The 22,291-nt window shown below is 37.3% G+C and overlaps 3 protein-coding genes across 3 annotated transcripts; 2 read left to right on the top strand and 1 right to left on the bottom strand.

Annotated features, from left to right (window-relative positions):
* The first annotated feature begins 6,698 nt into the window (after window positions 1-6,698).
* LOC141586592 (bZIP transcription factor 60) lies at window positions 6,699-9,176 on the top strand. The gene is made up of 3 exons (XM_074407884.1): window positions 6,699-7,404; window positions 7,905-8,119; window positions 8,701-9,176. The coding sequence occupies exons 1-3, from the start codon at window positions 6,917-6,919 to the stop codon at window positions 8,955-8,957; spliced, it is 960 nt and encodes a 319-aa protein (XP_074263985.1). The 5' UTR covers window positions 6,699-6,916; the 3' UTR covers window positions 8,958-9,176.
* A 7,930-nt stretch (window positions 9,177-17,106) lies between these two features.
* LOC141586593 (UDP-glycosyltransferase 74E1-like) lies at window positions 17,107-19,452 on the top strand. The gene is made up of 2 exons (XM_074407885.1): window positions 17,107-17,882; window positions 18,434-19,452. The coding sequence occupies exons 1-2, from the start codon at window positions 17,205-17,207 to the stop codon at window positions 19,154-19,156; spliced, it is 1,401 nt and encodes a 466-aa protein (XP_074263986.1). The 5' UTR covers window positions 17,107-17,204; the 3' UTR covers window positions 19,157-19,452.
* An 885-nt stretch (window positions 19,453-20,337) lies between these two features.
* LOC141586594 (AT-hook motif nuclear-localized protein 29-like) lies at window positions 20,338-21,761 on the bottom strand. The gene has a single exon (XM_074407886.1). The coding sequence runs from the start codon at window positions 21,347-21,349 to the stop codon at window positions 20,582-20,584; it is 768 nt and encodes a 255-aa protein (XP_074263987.1). The 5' UTR covers window positions 21,350-21,761; the 3' UTR covers window positions 20,338-20,581.
* Window positions 21,762-22,291: the final 530 nt, after the last annotated feature.

The raw sequence follows: 22,291 nt of genomic DNA on the forward strand, positions 1-22,291 counted from the left end.
AATCCACTTAGCATTAAAACCTACTCCGTATTTGCTTAAAAGTTTCCTCGATAAAATTCCATTCTAATCTGTCGTATGCTTTCTCCATATCAAGTTTGATTGCAATCCAACCTCCTTTGCCTTTTTTTTACGTTTAAACGAGTTAAAAATCTCGTGTGCTAAAAGAATATTATCTTGAATGAAGCGATTAGGTGTAAAAGCACCTTGAAACGGGTGTATAATCTTATGCAAGACACTTCGAAGACGATTAGCCAAGATTTTTGCAATAATTTTATAAATTGTTGAACAAAGACTAATCGGGCGAAAATGGTTTGCTGTTTGAGGATTTTCAATTTTAGGAATCAATACTATGAAAGTATGATTCATTTCTTTTAGTAATTTCTCAGAATGGAAAAATGCTAAAACAACTTTAGTGACGGAATTTCCTACAATATCCCAGTATTTTTGAAAAAACTCTGCAGGAAACCCATCGGGACCTGGGCATTTATCTGCGGCGAGAATTCTCTCTCAAATAATGAGAAATCTAAAAAAAAAGAAAATCAGACGATTGGAAACCTCAAACCATATACAAGCTCCGTCACTTCCAATCGTCTCCAATCCATCTTTCTTCAGCACAAAATCATTCCGATTTTCTTCAGCACAAAATAGCCTTAATATTAGCACAAAATCAATCCAAGATTGTTTATTTTGCGAAAGATTCGTCTTTGCCCAAGTTCTCTTATTTGTTTAACATCATTGTTTCTCCGTTCAGATCTCATTTTCTTCTGTCGATTGAGGAAATTTATGGTGAGATCTGGACTGTCTCTTGTTCGAATGCCTCTTTTGGTTTTTCACCATGGTGTTGGTGCTCTACTTCTCCCTTAAAGGTATTTCCTTTTGTCGGGTCGTGGGCCTTTGGAGTATCCAACGATGGTAACGATGACCAGTTTTTCCACCAGCTACTTTCGCTGCTCTTGCTGGGGCTCTGGAGTACAAAGGTTTCAACATTTCGAATTGGCCTGCCACTGTTGATCCTTTAGACCCATTGTGTCGATGTCGTGCATCTCGGTGCTCCGTTTTTGCTAAAGAACCGGTTTGTCGGGGTTCCCAGATCACTTTCCTCTTTTCTTTCTTGGAACCGAGGTGAGTCTTGGGGTTGCTCTCCTCCTGTTTTTCCGTCAGGGGTAAATCGTTTTTCTCCCGTTTTACCCTCGTGTGTGATTAATTTTGTCATTTGCCCAGTCAATTGTCTTGATCTATATCTTTCCTTCTTAATGGACACTTGGTTGCTTTCCAGTCTAGCCATGGAAAGCTCTATCCAGAATTGTGTCTATTTCGAAGAAAGTGTCGATCAAGAGTCTTTTTCAGTCACAGGCTCTCTAGCTCCTCTTATGAGTTTTTATGCTAGATACTTTTCTAGTTTGGCTCTACATTTATTTTGTCACACTGATTTATTCTCGATGTGCCATATTTTTGTAACAGACTTATTGTTGATGATTAGTATGGTTTTATTGGTTAGCTTCTGTACGAGTTACATTTGCTCTTTTACCAGTAAAGTTTCTTTGTTCGCAATCCAACTGCATTCTTTGTTTAGCTTCTCCGAGAGCTATCAGCCTATTACCAGTTACGTTTCTAAGCTTTCCTTAGCCTCGTGTTGTACTAGTCTTTTAGCTATTTGGTGTCCTTTGATCATCTTCAATAGCAATTGCTTTATTAGCCCTTTCTTTCACCTTAGAACTGCTGTAACTTTGTTCTGTGTTGTTGCTGTGAATCGTCCAATTGACGGATCATATGGATTGTCCTCAGGTTTTAAGTTTTTCCTAGCTTTACCAATAGTTAACCCTTTGAACTCTTGTTTCCTATTTTGCACTGGTGTTTTTGGTGGGTGGTCTCCCCATGTCAAAAGTTCTTTTACCAGTATGTTTTCGAGTAAGAATGTCTGCTTTAATCTTGACATTAAGATGGCATTCTTGTATGCTATGGATCTGGTTTTGTCCCATGTTTATTGGCAGATTTTTTCGCACTTTTTTTGTGTTGAGAATGATTTTTTTTCTCTTTGAGAATTGTCTGTATCTGTGTGCGCAATCTATACTGATCTTTATCAGTTTGGATGAGTTATACTGCCGTCAAATTTACTTTGCTGGTTGGTTTAGTTTCTACCTTCATCATTTGATTAAGGTAGAATTTCAGTTCTATGGTTTTCTTAAGCTTCATTGGGCTCGTGTCGTCTCAAGTATAACCAAATTTAATGTTGGATCATGTACGTTTTTTCTTACAACCCTTTGCACATGTATCATAGTACATCGGTTATGTTTAGCTTTAATGAGTTTTGTATTATGCGAAGTTATTAAGTCAACTAGTGTAGATCCCGCGCGAAAGCGCGGTTTCTTAGATCGTTTTTTTCATAGAGAATTTAATATTTAAACTCACTATAAAAGTAAATTTTAATAATGTTTAGTAATAAGAGGTAACAGAGATAAAATTAGACATTTTAGCCTGAATGAAGTTTGTAGTAGAAGTATTTTTTTTAATTAAAAAGTTGTTTATTATAAATAAGATTGTCAGATTAACATACATAAATAACACGTGATTCTTTTTTATCCATATAAAATATTTATGTGAAATGTATAACTAATATTGTAATTTTTGTTAAAATATACACTAATTTAATAATGTGAGTAAGGAATTTATGTATAGTTTATAAGATGGTATAATGGAACACCATTTAGTAACCCATTATTTATTTATAGTTTAACATTTACAAAGGAGCCCAATTATGAGTAAATATTGTTTAGGGAAAAAAAATAATAGAATCTCTCATTCTTTTAATAGTAAGGGGATGTAATTGATCAATATATCACATTGTTTTATGAATTGTAGTGGGATCCAATTTATTATGGACCAATAAATTATTATAACCCAATTATTATCTAGTTTGCCATTCAAAGAGTTGGCCCATTTTTCTGAGTAGGTAGCATAGACGGGAAAACTATTAAGAGTTTTTATTCACTTAGCAGTAAGGGAGATTGCATAATATATTAGGGGTAAATGATGTGATGTTATTTTTTCGAATTTTATCTCTGATTAATTGATATGAGAAATTGTATATTGGGGTAATTTATTGTGGTTCGAGATATTGTGATTTGATATTTTCGAAATAATATTGTTAGCATTGCATAATTTGTGGGGCAAATTATAGTTCGTTTCCATATAGGATTGTATAATTAAAAAAGTTAAAGTATAATTTATTTCCATGTATAAGATTCCAAGAATTATCAACTTAAAATGTTAGTAATGATGCCAAATTATGTAAAATCAATTAGTTTAAGTCGAGGGCCCAACTTAGAACGTGGTTTGTGCTATTTACAATTCATAAGACAGACCCATCAAAGTGGGAAGACATTTGGGCGGGAAACTACTAAGAGAATTTTATTCTCTTAGTAGTAGGGGGATTAGGCTTCTTTTCGCCCGAATTTTTTGCTATGCCGCATGTAACTACATGCCACTGTTGATGTTGATAATGCTATTCTGCATCCAGATATTGCTATACTACATCCAGCAGATAATGCCAGATAATGCTCTACTGCATCCAATGATGTTCAAATTTTTTTTCATGAATATTGCCTTTTGGAATGTTAGGGGTACCAAACGAAAGAATTTTGCCGAAGAACTTAATTTCTTTAGCTCTTCAAATGGAATTAAAATTTTAGCTATATGTGACACTAAATCGTCTACTAAGCCTGACCCTTACCTTATAACTAGTTATGGGTTTAATAATTGCGACTTCATTCCCAGTGCTGGATTTTCTGGGGGGATTTGGTTATTTTGGAAAGCACTAAAACTTTGGAAAGAAACTGTCTCTATGACTTTTTCGTTAAATGTCACATTTAAGTCGAGTAGATTCATTGCTTGTGAAGTGTGTGATTTAACGAACAATGTCAAGTTTTACCTTATTTTTGTTTATGTTCCAGCTCAACCGGCTGAGAAGTCGGACTTTTGGAATGAATTTCAAAATTTTGTCCTCATTCTTGATTTGCCTTTCTTAGTACTAGGAGATCTTAACGAGATTAAGAATCTTAGTGAAAAAGAAGGGGGTGCAAAAGTTACCAATGCGCGTTGTTTAAGATTAAATAGTTTCTTAAGTAATACTAGCTGTGTAGATCTTCCTTTTTCCGGTAATTTTTTTATTTGGAGGAAAAAGAAAACGGGGTCTGAAAATGTTTTTGAAATCCTTGATAGAGCCTTAGCCTCTCCTAATTGGATGAGTATATATCCAAACATGCAGTTTGTCCACCATGTTTTCACTAGCTCAGACCATTGTCCGATCTCTGTGAAGTTTCATAACCAAATTCACAGAAAAGCCTCTCCTTTTCGTTTTGAACTCATGTGGACTCTCCGGGATGATTTTAGTAAAATGGTCAAAAGTTGTTGGCAATATCAGTTTCAAGGATCATATATGTTCTGTCTTTCTCAAAAATGCAAATTTTTAAAACAAAAGGCTAAGACATGGAATCAGTCCACATTTGGTAATATTTTTAGACAACTTTCAATTGCTGAAAAAAAAGTTACAAAATATTCAAAAACAGCTAGGCTCTTCTCATATTGCCCATTTAGAAAACGCACAATTGAGATGGCTGAAAAAGCGTGATGCTCTTCTTGACTATAAACGTGTCTATTGGCAACAAAAATCTCGTATAACCAAAGCAAATTTTGGAGATAATAATACCAAGTTTTTTCAAAATTATGCCACGATTAGACGTAGTAGAAATGGTATTAAGCAATTTATTAATAAGAATGGTGCTTGTATTACTGATCAAGAACTTATTAAACAAGAAATTTCTGACGAGTTTACACTTAGGTTTACAAAAAATCAACTTTGTAATTTCGACAAGAATGAGGATTTTAAGTCTATTAAGTGGCTTAATTACAGATGAAGATAACAGATTTCTTACCGGTAATATTAGTAGGGAAGAGGTTAAACAACCTGTGTTTATTGTCCATATTCATTGAAAAAGCCTAAATGCATAAATTGAAGTCATGCTCTTTTAAATTTAACTTAAGTTTTTAGTTGATTAATCATTTTTTTTAGTTTTCATCAACTTGACAAAATTGATTCGTTTTACGCCGCTTAGTTTAATGTTAATTTCACGTCGGTTAGTTACATTGTTAGGATTAGTAATTTGTTGTTTTAATTTGAGAGAAATTGATTTGTTTTACGTCAAGTTGTTTTACTTAGTAATTCGTCTTTTCTGTTTTAGTTAGTTTGGATTAATTCCGCTTCTCCTGACAAAAAAATAAATTAATAAACTTACTAATTCGTCATTTGATTTTTGGATAATTGAAATATTTTTGTTTCGGGTATAAATGTAGTTAATAATGATTACGAATACACACGATACTAATGATGACTTTGAATGCTAAATGATGTTAAGTTTGGTCCGACACTTGATCCCGTGTTTTTGAGGTCCATGGAATGATTTGCTCCTCTCAGTTTCCTCCCAGCCAGCCTGCACCTAAAACAAGAACAAACCTAAAACTTTGGGGGTTCTAAGGAAAGCATGTCTCATACTTAAATTCTCTTTAGACCACTTAGGGTGGCTATGTTAATCATGAGGAGTCACTTCGGGTCAACTACTATTGTGAGAGATAGTGCTTAAAGTGTGGGAGATTAGCTTTTTTCTTTTATTGAATAGATGATCCCGTGTCCTCACTTTTGTGTCTCATTCCATGGACATATTGACACATTAACATATTTGTCACTCCCTCCTATTTTAGAGAAACCTTCCTATTCATGGGGCCCACTAGAATTAAGGAGAAAGATTAAATTAAGGTAAAGTATTGTAGTAGAGTTTGGTAATTGGAGAGAAGGAAGGTATTGTGGAGTATTATTGTGGGTGAGGTGATTAAAATAAGTATTGTTTTGGTATAAGTTGATTAAAATAAGTATTGTTGTGGGGTGAAATGAGATATTGTTGTAAGGTAAGGTGATTAAAATAAGTATAAAACTTTACTAAATAAGGAAATAGAAAAGATATTGTGAATATATGAAAAAGGAAAGAGAGAAGTTTATGTAGAATAAGAGGGAGTATATATTTTTTATTTGCAACAACGCCAACAAGTGATGTGTCAAGATGTGTATGGAGTGAGACATAGAATGAGATACCAAATGGGTTAAAGAATCCTCATTGGTATTTTATATGGAGGAATAACATGGTTAATCCTACATAAAGTGTTTGTCTCAGCTTGGTTTGAACTCTGCCTCCGAAACAGGGCCGAGCATTTGGCCTTGAGCTCATGCTGTGATATACTGATATCCCATGGTGATGGACACTTATTTGGGATTCTGGGTCGGAGTGATCTAGAGTGAAGCTCGGCCCTCGTTATTGGTATAACAATTTTCTTTATGGACTTAAATGAGGATTAGGTCAGTTTTAAGTCTATTAATCAATTAGTTTAACGTTTTTCAATTTGTCGATTATTATTCAATATTGATTGTCACTCTCAATTAAATTTATCGATGATTTGAAGTAATTTATTAACGACGACCGCGATTGGACTTATTTTCTGTCCAATCAATCTATTTAACCCATTTAACAAGTCTTACAATACGAGCCCAGCAAGACCGAGCAAGAAGGCACAATGCCACATCATCTCAATAACCCTCTCTAATTGGCTAAGTGATGCCATAACCAACTCCCTTCACCTCCCACTTATTAATTACCGCGCACTTTCCTCTTCCCTTCCTCACGAAGGAAAATCCCTCTTTGATTTCTCCACCTATATATTCAACAGTTCTACTCATATAATTCCAATTACCCTAAATCCCTCTTTTAATTTTTATTCATCTCACATCATCGATAACCTAATTTCCTTTTCTCTTTTGTATATAATTTTTTTTATTTAATTTAGGGTTTCGATTTCTTGATTGACGACGACAATGATGATAAACGACGAAATTGACTGGAATCAATTGTTAAACTTCGACGACGGCGTAGAAAACTTCGATTTCTTCGCCGCCGCATCATTGCCGGAATTTCCAGCGGAGGAATCCTCACCGGAGGAGGTACATGCGGCGGGGACGACGGTGGCGGCGGGCGAGTCATGGATGGGGGAATTAGAGCAATTGCTAATGAAAGACGACGAGGAGGCGAATAATAATGGTTGTAGTGAAACGACGAGCAGTGATTTTATTAAGGAGTTTGATTTAGAGGTTTGTGATTTGTTGCTTGCGTCGTCGCCGTCGATCGGAAATGAAGGTGTTATTGTGAATGATGATAAAGGAATGGAAGTTAGTCCCAATTTTGAGTCGAATTGTGAGAATAATGATAAGTCGTCGGATGATGCGCCGGAGGTTAACGATAACGATAACGACAACGACGATGATAACGATAATGACGATGATCCTCTCTCTAAGAAACGTAAAAGGTAGTACACATGATTAATTTACTTTAGATTTTGTTGATCGTATATTAATTACCCTCCATTCCAATTTTATCGTCCCCTTTCCCCAATTTGTCCAACCAACATAATTGTCGCTTTTCTAATATACTCCCTCCGTCCCAATCGTTTGTTTAGCTTTGATTAAAATACTTGGCACAAACAATATAAAAGGTAAACAATTGACTTAGAGCAGTGGCAGATTTAGGGGGCTAGTGGGGGTGCTGGCCAAAGAAAAATTCAAAATTTTGAGTTCAAATTTCTGATTTTATTTTCAAATTTCTGCTCTGTCATTACTTGTTTGACCCTTTTGAAATTTTTGGCCCTCCTAACCGTAAATCCTGGCTCTGCCACTCACTAGGAGTCCGGAATATTGGGAGTAGTACAGAATTGTACAGAAACTAACTAAACTGTCTAAACATGGTGAGTTGGCGGGAAGAGATAGTTTCTAAATTCTAATGTGATATGATTCTTGATTTGTTGTTTAGACAATCGAGAAATCGAGAGGCCGCCATGAGATCAAGAGAAAGGAAAAAGAGTTTAGTAAAGGATTTAGAGATGAAAAGTCGATATTTTGAAGAGGAATGTCGGAGGCTGCAAAGGATGCTCCACTGTTGTTACGTTGAGAATCAGTGGTTGCGTTGTTCCTTGCAGACATATGGTGCTCCCATCACCAGGCCGGAGTCTGCCGTGCTCTTGCTGGGTATGCTTTATCACCCTTTTCTGCTTCCTTATTTCTCTAGTTTGAACTTACTGATCAGCACTGTGGTTTGATTTTTCATTTATACCGAGCACTAATCAGTTGTTATTGGAAAACTCGATTATTGTGAATTTTTGATTGCGTCTATTGTTCGATGTATTCCAAGTCGGAGATGTATACACTCCTTTCACCTTCTTGTTGAGATGATTGGAATGTATGAGTTCTCTTGGTGCTTGTTTGTGTTTGTTTCACATTCGATTTTATGAGAAATTCCTAGGTACACTTGATATATCATGTTATCGTTTCCCCACCAGTGATACAACTCCATGTTATTTTATATAGACTATGCCTCTTTGTTTATGGGATATCTTACCCCCAATTCTAGGTCTCCCATTTGGATACTTATTACGATATCATGGTAAACCGAGTGTATAAGTTATATTTTAATGTTTTTACTAAAGGAGCATGTTGTGTCATTTGTTGGGTATACTTGTCTATGTCAATGTCAAGTTGTAAATACTTCGTATATGCTAAATGTCAGTTCTCGTTTTTTGAAGTCTCACCAAGAGTTTTATCTTTGACAGAATCTCTGCTGTTGGGTTCCCTGGTTTGGTTGATGGTCAACATATGCCTGCTTCCTCGATCCAAGCTGCCCCTGTTAAATCAGGAAGAGGCAGCACTACTGGTAAGCGCGGTCAGAAAAGATCTGGAAACCGCAGAACCAAGAGGAAAGGGAACCAAGATAAGTGAAATGTGGATGTCCCTTTCTTTCACTATGACTAAGAAGTGCAAAGCTTCCAGGACAAAGATGAAGTCTCACTCTACAGTCTCGTGCTTTTAAAATCCCATCCTCAGCTTCAGCTGATGTCGATTCCCTGTTAACCCTTGAGCCTTGGTTCTATCTGGGATAGTGAGACAGTCTTGTATAAGACTGACTGTTTTTTTATATGTTGGTGTATTATGGTGCCCTTTTTTGTTTTGTGTACGCGGTAATGCTATGTTGTTTCGGAACGCTTTTATATTTAATAAACATATGAGGATCCTTGTCTGTTGTTCACAATAGCTACATTTCGACTGAACTCACATTTGAGCTAGATTCTGGACTGAACTCACTTAATCAACACATTTCGCCTTATAAATTTCACTCTTCAGCACATTGTCTGATTCTGTACATTTGATCTACAACAATACCTAGTTTTTATTTGACTAACTGCTTGTAATACTCGTATAATTTGCCAAATGGTTGGCATTGAGAATTTTCGACGTGAAGGGAATAAATATATTGTCCATACCAAATTCGGTTGATGTAGAATTCGGTTTCAAGCTGATTAACTAATTCAGGAATCATATTCTAAGCATATGAGAAGCATTTTCGAAATTCGTACATTCCAGATCTGCTCAACGCGTTAGGTTTTCCTTTGTCAACCCTACTTGAGAGTTCCAAGAAGAATTAGTACTTCTCTTCTTTTTAATAAAAATCAAGGGTATGTTCCGTTTTTTTGGACTTAATTTCAGAAGAGTTCAGTTTAGAAAGTTCTGATCCAAGTGAACGGGGTAGAACAACCGCAGAAGAAGAACAAAAGAGAGGTGAAAATGGATTCATATTACGGAAATGCAGAAGAAAATAGAAAGAAAGAAAGAAAAGAGAACAGAGAGCTGAAAATGGATTCATATTACGGAAATGCAAGAGAAGAAGCAACGCTCTCTTTACCGCCCTGACCTTCCTCCTTGCCTTCAGGTCTTCTCTCTTCATAACCTGCTGGAGAATTGTCATGATGTGCTCGCTGCATCGCTGGATTCCGGATTAAATAATCATCTTGCGTTTTCTGTACAGCGCATTCTGTGCTGAATAGTTGTGAGAAACTGAGATTGCAATTTTGGTATGAAAGAAAACTTTTCAGATAGTTATCTATGGACATAGCCAATGAACCTTAAGCTAACCTTATTAACGACTTCGTACTGAGGACTTGTGTAGGTTTTTGGCATATGCTTGACTAGTAGTACTCCGTAGAAACAATCTAAAGGTTTCAGACTTCCGGCGTGTCACCAGGTATAGATCAAATAGAAAGCTTATTTATAATACAGGTACTCTGTTGTCTGTCTACTCCATTACTACTGTATATTTGGTCTCTTATTTCCGATTTCTTGATGAGTGGAACTTGACGAACAAGGTATTGTTACTCAAACCTCTTTCGATCGCTAACCGTTTCCACAACGGTAAGGTCCAATCTAGCTACTCTATAATTTAGGTTATGGCAATCCTTATAAAAACCATTAGATCCTTAAATAATGGTACATCCGTCAAGTTAAGGATCTAATGGTCCAAATTGTTGGTGTATGGGGGAGTATAAGAAGTAGAGTGGAGATTAGTTGTTTGTTTAGTTGATTAGTTGAAGGTTGATTAGTTGGAGTTTAGTTTAAAGGAATTAGTTTGTGTATTGATTTGTTGTGAATTTGTTGGGATACACTTGGGTTCATTTTTAGGTTCATAGAAATGGGAGGGGAGGTCCTCTATTTATAGAGTTTCTCCTCCTTCTCATACATCCTAAGAACACTCTAGAATAGGACATTCTAGAGTAGCCTAAATACGGAACTCTCTAGAGTTCCTTACCACTTATACACACGTCTAGAAGGTTCTAGGTTGTTCTACATAAATCTAGAACATACATGACTCTTCTAGATCCTTCTAGACTCTTCTAGACTTTTCTAGTTGTTTCTACATTATTCCAGGACTCACCAACATCGTCTCCCCCAAATATTATGTAATATCACACATTCAACATATAAATTTAATCATCCATGTTGAAAATATCGGGTTCACAATACTTCCGCTGCCAAAATTCCAACATGGTATCAAGAGCTCTAAAGATCTTAGGGCAACAAAATAAAACTATGGCTTCCGCATCAAACACTCCATTGCCCGCTCCTCTAGATTTTCTAGATTTATTTAGAGAAGAAAATTACGACCATTGGTGCATTAAAATGAAGCTCTTCTTAAGAGCAAATGCACTATGGGAGATAGTGGAAAATGGTCCCCAAAAACAACAAGAAGGTATTCCAACCACCGAAGCCACCTTAAAGAAAATAAAAGAGGATGAAATAAATGACGCCAAAGCTCTGTGTTTCATCTTTAATACCGTTTCGGAGATCATTTTTCCAAAAATAATGCGGGCTTCTACCGCAAAAGAAGCATGGGATTCACTCCAAAAAGAATTCCATGGTGATGAAAGGATAAGAACAATACGTCTCAATACCCTAAGAAAAGATTTCGAAAATTTGAAGATGAGGGAGAATGAAGACCTACAAACTTACACTTCAAGAGTAACGGAGATAGTTAATCAAATGAAGATATATGGCGAAGATATTACCGACACGAGAATCGTGCAAAAAATTCTCGCGACTTTAACCAAAAAGTTCGACATGATTGTCTATGTTATTGAAGAATCAAGGGATCTCTCAAAGCTCACAATAACCGAGCTACTTGGATCCTTACTCGCCTATGATAAAAAAATCAAGACTGGAGAATCTTCTTCCGAGGATGCTTTCAAGTCATCGCATAAAGAAAAGCGGTCCGGAGGGTGGAAGAAGAAAAGTGACGATGGTGGCAATAAACAAATGTCACAATCAAAGTGCAAGTTTCCTCCTTGTGGCATTTGTGGAAAGAATAATCATGCAGAAAAGAATTGTTATTTCAAAAGCAAGCCCCAGTGTCACCATTGTAAGAAGTATGGGCACTTTAAAAAATATTGTAGACAAAAACAAATGGAGTCCAAGGACCAAGCTCATTATTCAAGTAGCGTTAATAATGAGCACCTCTTCTATGCCGGTCAAGCAAAGAGTTCAAACAAAGAAAGTAGGTGGCTAATTGACAGTGGTTGTACAAGTCACATGACGAATGATTCAAGCATCTTCAGCGAGTTGGATACTTCTGTCCAAACTCCGGTACGAATGGGGAATGGCGAAGTTCTGACATCTAAGGGCAAAGGTACGATCATTGTTCCAACTAAGCGGGGTACAAAATACATTAAAGATGTCTTTGCTTGTCCGGATCTTTTTGAAAATTTGCTAAGTGTGGCACAAATGATCAAGAATGGTTATTCACTAGTCTTTGCAAATAATCATTGCACCATATATGACCCCGGAAATAAGGAGATTGCTAAAGTTGCCATGGAAAATAAAAGCTTCTCCTTGAAATGGAAGTATGGCCTAGAGTCATCATATCGAGCTCACGCCGCGGAGACCTGGCTATGGCATAGAAGGTACGGACATTTCAACTTACGTGCACTAGCCGACTTATACAAGCAGAATGTTGTGCGGGATTTTCCAATGATTCAAGCAACTAAAGAACTATGCGAGCCTTGTCAACTTGGAAAGCAACACCGCCTGCCATTTCCAAAGAGCCAAGCATGGAGGGCAAGTAAAAAGCTAGAGCTTGTTCACACAGACGTATGCGGTCCTCAAAGAACCTTATCTCATCTTGGAAAAGTACTTTATCCTGTTTATTGATGATTTTACTCGAATGACTTGGGTATATTTTATGAAACAAAAATCAGAAGTATTCCAAGTCTTTCAAAATTCAAAGCTCTTTGAAAATCAAAGCGGGTGCAAATTGAAGATGATTAGATCCGATCGCGGGAAAGAATATACTTCTTCACAATTTGACCAATTTTGTGAAGATGAAGGTGTAGAACATCAGCTCACCGCAAGATATACTCCACAACAAAATGGGGTATCCGAAAGAAAGAATAGGACCGTGATGGAGATGGCGGATGCATGTTGGTTTGAAAAGAAAATGCCGAAGAAATTTTGAAATTTGATTTGTCTACACATCCGTATACCTGCTCAACAGACTTCCAACAAAGGCAGTTAAGGGAAAAACTCCAGTAGAAGCTTGGAGCGGTAAAAAGCCTACAGCTAAGCATTTAAAGGTGTTTGGCTCGATCTGCTATGCTCACATCCCAAGGCAAAAAAGGAGCAAGCTTGATGATAAGGCAGAGAAAGGTATATTTCTTGGCTACGACTCAAAATCAAAGGCTTACCGGATTTTCAATCTTAATACGGAGAAGATTATGATAAGCCGAGACGTGGAGTTTGATGAAGATGCAATATGGAATTGAGAAGAAAAGAAGGTTGAAAGAAATGTGATCCTAGTTCCTGATCACCAACATTCAGAAGGTGATGATGATATGATCAACAATAATGATCCTCCTACACCTCCATCAACTCCAATGCATGCACACTCTCCATCCTCAAACGACGATTCGGAGAATGCTACGGGACCTCGAGGTAAGAAAGATCTCTCCGAAATTTATGCAGAATGCCCCGTTATTAATCTGAATGAAGAGGAATTTGAGAGATGCTACTTCGCTTTTGAGGAGCCAAGAGACTATGATGAGGCTTCCAAATACAAAGAGTGGCAAGACGCAATGGAGACAGAAATAAACATGATAAAGAAGAATAACACCTGGGAATTAGTGGACAAACCCAAGGATCGAAAGGTGATTGGAGTGAAATGGGTCTACAAAACAAAGCTGAATCCAGATGGCTCAATCAATAAGTACAAAGCAAGATTGGTCGTGAAAGGGTACTCCCAACAAGCTGGAATAGACTACGGAGACACTTTTGCTCCAGTTGCTCGTCATGATACGATAAGGACTCTTATTGCTCTAGCTGCTCAAGAAAGATGGAAAATTTATCAACTTGATGTCAAATCTGCCTTCCTTAATGGAGAATTCGAGAAGGAGATATACATCGAGCAACCTCCAGGCTTTGTCACACAAGGAAATGAAGAAAAGGTGTGCAAGCTGAAAAAGGCTTTATATGGCCTCAAACAAGCTCCAAGGGCGTGGTATAGCAAGATTGATTCTTACTTCCTTGAGCAAGGATTCACGAGGAGTAAAAATGAGCATACACTATACGTAAAGAAAAAACAAGGTGATCTTCTCATCGTTTCTCTCTATGTTGATGATCTCCTTGTCACAGGAAACAATGCCCAAACGATCCTTACATTTAAGGAGGAGATGAAGAAAAGGTTTGAAATGACGGATTTGGGCTTAATGAATTTCTTCCTTGGCATGGAAGTCCATCAAGCAGAAGATGGAATCTTCATTTCTCAAACTAAGTATGCTCGGGAAATCCTCAAAAGGTTCAAGATGGAGAAGCGTAAGCGGTTTCTACTCCTTTGGTCTTGAATGAGAAGCTATCCAAAAATGATGGGTCAAAAGAAGTTGATCTCAAGCAATCAAGAAGCTTGGTTGGAAGCTTACTTTACCTCACGACTACAAGACCGATCTTATGTTCGCCACAAGCTTATTATCAAGATTTATGAGCAAACCAAGTGAGGTTCACATGGGTACAGCGAAGAGAATACTTCAATATCTAAAGGGTACTCTAGAGTTTGGAGTATTTTACCAGCCTTGCGACAATCCAAGATTAATAGCGTACTCAAGACGGTGGAGGCGGGATTGGTAGATGACATGAAAAGTACTTGAGGCTATGCCTTTACTTTCGGCTCGGGAACATTCTCATGAAATTCAAAGAAGCAAGATATCGTAGCTCGATCAGTCACCAGTAGTTTAGAGTACATTGCGGCTTGGTATGATCAATCAAGTAATATGGCCAAGGAAGATACTTCAGGACTTAGGCTACAAGCAAGAAAGAGCAACCAAGGTTATGGTGGATAACAAGTCAGCAATCGCCATCGCGAAAAATCCAGTGTGCTTCAGCAAGACAAAGCACATGAAAGTGAGGTTCTATGCACTTCGAGATGCCGAGCAAGAAAAGGAAGTAGAACTTATCCATTGCCCATCCGAGTTCCAACTAGCTGACATTTTAACCAAGGCTCTACCGACAGCAAGGTTCGAGTTTCTAAAATCAAAGTTGGGCGCCACTCCAAAAGTCTCAAGGAGGAGTGTTGAAGTGTGAGACTTTTTTTGGAGTGTTCTAGAAGTTTCAGGAAACTTCTAGAACACTCCAGAAAAGTCTCACTTCAACACAAATAAGGATCTAATGATCGAAAGAGGTTATGGGAATCCTTATTTAGACCATTAGATCCTTAAATAATGATACATCCGTCAAGTTAAGGATCTAATAGTCTAAATAAGGATCTAATGATCCTTATCCGTACATATAATTCCACTCAATAGAATAAAATTTTGGAGAAATTGATTTAATGTGGAATCAATGATCAATAGTTCCGCTTAACATTTAAATTCTCATCTACAACAACATTATCCGTCTTAAGCTTAACACAGGTTAAGTATCATATCACTTGATCCGTCTTAAACTTAAAAAAATAGTATAGTTTTAAATGAAACTTACTGGCTACTACTAAACATTTGGCCGGAATTTTAGTAATTGAGTTAGGCTTGATTTTTTTTTTCTGTGTACATGAAATGTGAGGGATAAAGTAGAAAAAAAGTTGAGAATTACCGTGTATGAGGAAATACTAACAATTACGAATATACTAATGCTTAGAACATCTTTAATGGTGAGTTACAATATATAGTAGCTTGACATGCTATATACTCGGTAATATTGCTCTCAAGTTGTTCTCCTAATGGTAGGCTACTATATCTTGTAGCTTGAATATGCCCACTTTACATTAAACGACTAAAAAAAACCAAGCAACAAAAATAAAGCATGTAGCTTAGTAGAGTAGATATAGCTTTCAAGCGAGTCATGTAATTTTCTGTCTCTAATAGTGAACAATTTGATCCTTTTTTATAACAATTGGTCTCCCTTGTGACGGGTTATCATTTGTGACGGATATTTTGTGAGATAAAATGGTAATAAAATGGGTTAGTGGAGAAAGGGGACCACATGAATAGTGTTACAGAGAGAGAAAAAGTGGGTACATTGTGAGGTAAAATGGTATCCGTCTTCAGCTTGTGACGGATATGTCATGTCTTCAATGAGAATTTGTGTTTTTATAATCATCGGTGATGCTCTTAATATGTTCCTCAAGAAACACGCCGAAAAACCATAATTATTCCAGGTCCACAATTCAGTGATTCACATCGTTGTTCAAAGTTGCCAACTTAGTACAACAAATCCGTGACATAATCTAATCGAAGTTTTTTGTCTTGCATTTCCCTCGTGGTACTCGCTTAATGAGCAATTCTATAGTTAGCACGGACACTTTTCTTAATTAGTCGTCTCGTATTTAATACTGTGTCGGACACGTGCTTAAACGTGTCGGATGCCTTTTAAGCCGTGTCTAACTTTCTTTATTTATTTGGACGCGTGTCGTTGGTATTTGGACATCATTTAGGGTGAATGATGTTCTTTATACGAGAAATGAGCTGTCGGAAGAGATTGATTAGAAGATTGGTTTGGGTGGAAAACACTGGCGGAGCTAGGATTTTAAGTCAGCGGGGGCGAAAATTTTCAACGGGGGCAAAAGGGTAATATTATAAGAGGACCTCGAAAAAATTCAAAAATTTTAACTAAAAATTTCGAAGTTTTTAAATGCCAGCGGGAACGACCACCCCTACTACCCCTAGCTCCACCACTGGTGGAAAATGATAATGAGTTATAGTCAATACTAAGTTTTACCGTCACTTATTTAAATTTCATATCATATTTTTTTAAAAATAAATAAAATAAAATCGGACGTTTATAACTATAAAATATACTCCCTCCTATTCCAGATAATCGTCCCATTGTCCATTTCCGTCTAGTCGGGTAACTGTCCCATTGTCTATTTTTGGTAAGTGTTGTGTGGTCCAAATTCAATTCCATTTCCGTCTATTCACATAACTGTCCCATTGTCCGTTTTGTGTGGTCTAAACTCACTTTCTTAATTCTTGTGTCATTTTCACAATGGGACGGTTATGTAGAATAGGAGGGAGTATATTTTATTAGAATTAATACCGTGTCTTGTGTCATAAATTTCATGAGATGTCATATTTCCATGTCCGTTTTGATGCTACCTACACCCCATGAGGCCATGACCCATGCAAACCTCGTGTTACCGCTCCTCATATTCCACAATCCTAAAATCACTACTTAACAATTCATCTCCTTTATCAAAAAAAAAAAAAAAAAAAAAAAACAATTAATTTTCACAAGCAAAAACACCATTGAAATGGCTGAAAAAAACAAGGAAATTCACATTATAGTATTTCCATATCATGGTCAAGGACACATGAACACCATGCTACAATTCGCGAAACGACTTGCATGGAAAAAAGTGAAAGTAACAATAGCGACGACATTATCTACTACTAATAAGATGAAGTCCAAGGTTGATAACTCCTGGGGGAGTTCCATTACCTTGGACTCTATTTACGATGATACTGACGAGGATCAAATCCGGTTCATGGACCGGATGGCCAGGTTCGAGGCTGCTGCAGCCTCGAACCTGGCCAATCTTCTTATTGGGAAGAAGTTAGCATCGGACAACAAGTGTTTGCTTGTGTACGACGGTAACTTGCCCTGGGCATTGGATATTGCCCATGAGAATGGTGTACGTGGGGCCGCGTTTTTTCCGCAGTCGTGTGCGACTGTTGCGACGTATTATAGTTTGTATATGGAGACTCAAGGGAAGGAGGTGTTTCCTTTGCCAGAGTGTTTTCCGTCGTTGGAGTTGATACAGAGAAATGTTCCGAATGTGGGTGGGATGAAGTTTCCGGATGCCGTGGTTGCGAAAAATGGAAAGGAATATAGCCCTTTTGTGTTGTTTGTGTTGAGGCAATGTACTAATCTTGATAAGGCTGATATGTTGCTTTTCAATCAGTTTGATAAGTTGGTTGAGCCTGGGGAGGTAACTTTCTTTCTTGTTCTTCCAATTTTGTGAAATTTGAATGTCCCGTTTATTTGTTGTCCTTTTTCATTTTGGATATTTCAGTCAATTGTTGTTCTTTCTATTTTAAAAATGAACTTGATGAGCAATTTGATCATTAACCATCAATTTGTTCCACTTGTCATTTAATAATTGGCCCACTCCTCTTTCCTTGGTCTTTGTACCAAAATCAAAGGACAACAATTGACTGGGACGGTGGGAGTATGAGTCAATTTTGCTAAATTCGAGCAATCACCCTACTTGGTGGTATCGAGTCCTGGTACCATCTTTTTTAGAGGGTCGATCAGTTTAGTAGACCCAACATAGAATATGTGGGAGAGTGGTGCATCTGTGAAGATGTTATATGTAAAGGTCTCCCACATTGAAGAAAGAGGAGATAATTATCGATATTACAAACCAACAAGCTACGTCACCAATTGTAAATTGGTTTTAGGATGGAACCTGTCGAATTTGATTAATCTTATTTATAGATTATAGATGTTACTCTGATCAATTTTTTTTGGTAATCTTAGGTTCTTGAATGGATGTCTAAAACCTTCAATGTGAAGACGATTGGACCAACTCTACCGTCATCCTACCTCGACAAAAGAATCAAAGACGACGTGGACTACGGTTTCCACGCGTTTAACCTCGACAACAACACTTGCATGGACTGGCTTAACACCAAACCACCTCGTTCTGTCGTGTTCATAGCATTCGGAAGCAGTGTCCATTACAGCAACGAACAGATGACCGAAATAGCCCTTGCCTTAAAGCAACAACCCAACAATTTCTTATGGGCAGTAAGGAACACTGAGCAAAAGAAGCTTCCATCCAACTTCATTGAAGAAACCTCCGACAAAGGCCTACTAATCTCGTGGGTCCCACAGCTCGATGTCCTCACCCATGACTCTATTGCGTGTTTTGTGACACATTGTGGTTATAACTCGATAACTGAGGCACTGAGCTTTGGGGTGCCAATGCTGTCAGTGCCCCAGTTTTTGGACCAGCCTGTTGATGCACACTTTGTGGAGCAGGTTTGGGGGGCGGGGATCACGGTCAAGAGGAATGAGAACGGGTTGGTTGTTCAGGACGAGATTGTTCGGTGCTTGCAGGAGCTCATGAACGGGCCGAGAGCCGAGGAGATTAGGGAGAATGTTGGAAGGTGGAGGGTATTGGCTAAGGATGCTTTGGATGAGGGTGGTTCTTCTGATAAACATTTTGATGAAATTATTGAGTGGGTTGCTTCCACTTAATTTAGGAAAATGAGATGCCGCCGGGCGGTACCAGATCTCCGTATCACCCTCTCACATGTAACGTATAGGACTAATAAAATGATGGGCCTACTACAGCCTACAGAAGTACATGTGAAAGGGTGATACTGAGATTGGATACCACCCGGTGCCACCCTATTATTGTAATAAAATTGTCCGAAATTATTACTCCCTCTGCCCCGGTCATTTGTTGTTCTTTTTCATTTTGGGATGTCTCAGTCAATTATTGTCTTTTCTATTTTAAGAATGAACTTGATGAGTAATTTGATCATTTATGTCATTTAGTAATTGACTCCCTTCCCTTCTCTTAATCTTTGTGCCAAAACCAAATGACAACAATTAATCGGGACGGAGGGAGTATTTTTTTTTTCTAATGTATTACAAAAAATCTACAAATAAAAGCGTCTTTATTTTTGGATATCCGGTTTTTTAAATCTCCTTTTTTAGTATCCTTATCCGATACGGTTTTTCCGTATATACGGAAACCATATATCCGGATTTTCCATATATCCGGAAACCGTATATCCGGTATCCGGTTTTCAGCCTCACTTATGTAATTTAATATATTTTTTTTCTTTTCTATGTGTGATTGTTGGTTTTTTTTAGTAAATAAAAGTGTTTTAAAAAGCTATAAGAGTAAATAACTTATAAAGTTTAATACTAATAAGGTTTAATCACCAACATATTGGATATTTTGTGATTTATGTATATATTTTAATATTTTGTGATTTATGTATATATATTTTGTGATTTATGTGTATATTTTACTTTACTTTACAGTTGGTTTTGTTATGTAATCATTTCAACTTATCTATTAAAGTACGTTCTTTTATGGTCTATTTGATATTCATTGCCTCGAGTAACTGAGATGGTAGCATTCTCATGCGTTAGGTGGTCCTGGTAAGGCACTTGGTTTATGGGGGTGTTACACAACCGTATCTGATACCGCATATCCGGTTTCATATTTTGATGATCCTTATCTGATACTGTTTTTAAAAAAACCGTATCGGATATCCGGAAATTCGTATCGGAACCGGATATCCGAAAATCCGTATAATTAAATTCATATAGCGTATCGGATACGTATAATAAAACCATATCGTATAATTTTGCTCAGTCCTAAGGGTATGAATTAATAATGTGAATTACCAAAAATCTACAAATTAAAAGTACCAAGAGGGCAAGAGTACCAATTGAAAGCAAATGTTACAAATTACAATGTATCAACATGTCTCCTAAATTGATCTGCAAAAACAACACATTTGGGAACATACATAAGAACAAAGACACCTCTAAGAACAATTAAAGGGTTAATTAGCAAATTAAACAATGTAAACAAATCAAACAAAGAAAACCATATGAAACATCTGAAAATCTTAAAAACTATGAACAAATTAAACAAACAATCTAAAATGGTGGGCATGAAACATTCCCACTCCAACCCAAATGACTATGATCACCAGCTTCAGCACCGCTACCAGGAAACGGATAATCATAACCCGAACCACCACCACCACCGCCACCAGAAGAATGCACTTGGTGATCTTCCTGCTCCTCCTGCTCCAAAGGCAGCCTCTCAAAAATCGCATTTGAAAAAGAGGCTGCCATTAACAAAACAGGCCCTGAAGTCATTAACGGACCCACAACAGCCCCACCAACAACTTGACCAGACCCGCCGGATAAAAAGACCGACAACCCGCCCGCCTGTGGCGGCGCAGGGGGCGGTAGGATAGTTCCTGTCAGTGAGAGTATCTCGAATCGACCTCTAAGGGTGACAACAGTGTTAGTATCAGCAGGGTTTTTAATAGTAACATCTTGAACACTGCCAGTTCCACTAACAATACTAATTCCTCTACCTCTTTGATGAGCATACTTAGCTAATGATTCCATTATATCAGTATTCGAGGCGATTTCGAGCATATGTGATCTTAGTACATTTGGGGTGTCTCTTGTGACGACTATGGGCGGCCTCGGCTTGTTCTTTGAACCAGCTGGCCGCCCACGTGGTCGTCTAGTTGGACCAGAACCGGAGCTGGTTTGTGCAGGATTTTGTGTTTCCAGTTCCTGAGAAGACGACGTTGTCTGCGACTCTGCAGCAGCAGTTGCAGCTGCAGACTGCTGCTGCAGGTGCATCAGATGTGTTCTTTCGTACCCTGACATCTGTCCTAATATCATCAGGAGCGGATCTAGGATTTTATATTTGGCGTAGCAAATATAGCAGAATTTTGGAATTTGATTGTTTGCAAGTTTTTTTGGGTGATTTGAGGACTCTTTCTTATAGAAATTTGGAAATATGGGAAGAAGCCTATATTTGGTGACTTTATTGTAATCAACTTCTATCTAACAACTTGTTCTTGTCATGTTATGAATGAGTTGACCAAGAAATAGTACAGGATTTGTGCAGGTTGTTTAGCAGTTTAATGTATGGGATGTTCAAGGCTTTGACCAAAGAATGAGCCCTTCTTTTGGACTTTTTAAGAAAAAAAAAAGGTTGAGTATAATGTTTAAAAATGTAAAAAAGTACGAGAAAGATGGTCAATATGAATGTTGTACTTGGAAGAATGATTTATGCATTTTTCAGGTGAGGAGGAGATTTGAGATTTTGGGGCATAGGTGCTAGATGCAATGGAGAGATATATAGGATTAATTGTGTCTCTCGTAGGGATTGGCGGATTTAGAGAATTTTCTTTCCAAGTATCCCGAGAAAAGATTAAAGCTATTTTTACATAAAAAGTATACATTTTGTATTTATTTTCCATAAGAAATGGAGAAAAAATAAGGAAGAATTTTGTTTTTCAGCCTCCCGGACACCTCGAAACTAGATCCGCCAATGCTCATAGGAGAATTGGTGTGAAGAAATTATACAAAAGTTTTAAGGGCAATCAATATGACGATGTTTCACTAATGACAAGGCGAGTTTTAAGTGTGTTATTTTATCAATGCAAAACAAAATTACTCAAAAATAATATTGGTAACTAAAAGTTTATTGAGAAAGTACAAATTAATAAGAGAATTATATAAAGTGGATAACTTAATTTGATTAACACAAATTCTCATTTGTGACGGGCATATCCGTCGCAAGCTCAAATACTACCCAAATGGGGAGATAAGACAAAA

Source organism: Silene latifolia, chromosome 6, assembly GCF_048544455.1.
Source record: "Silene latifolia isolate original U9 population chromosome 6, ASM4854445v1, whole genome shotgun sequence".
Classification (NCBI taxonomy): Eukaryota; Viridiplantae; Streptophyta; class Magnoliopsida; order Caryophyllales; family Caryophyllaceae; genus Silene; species Silene latifolia.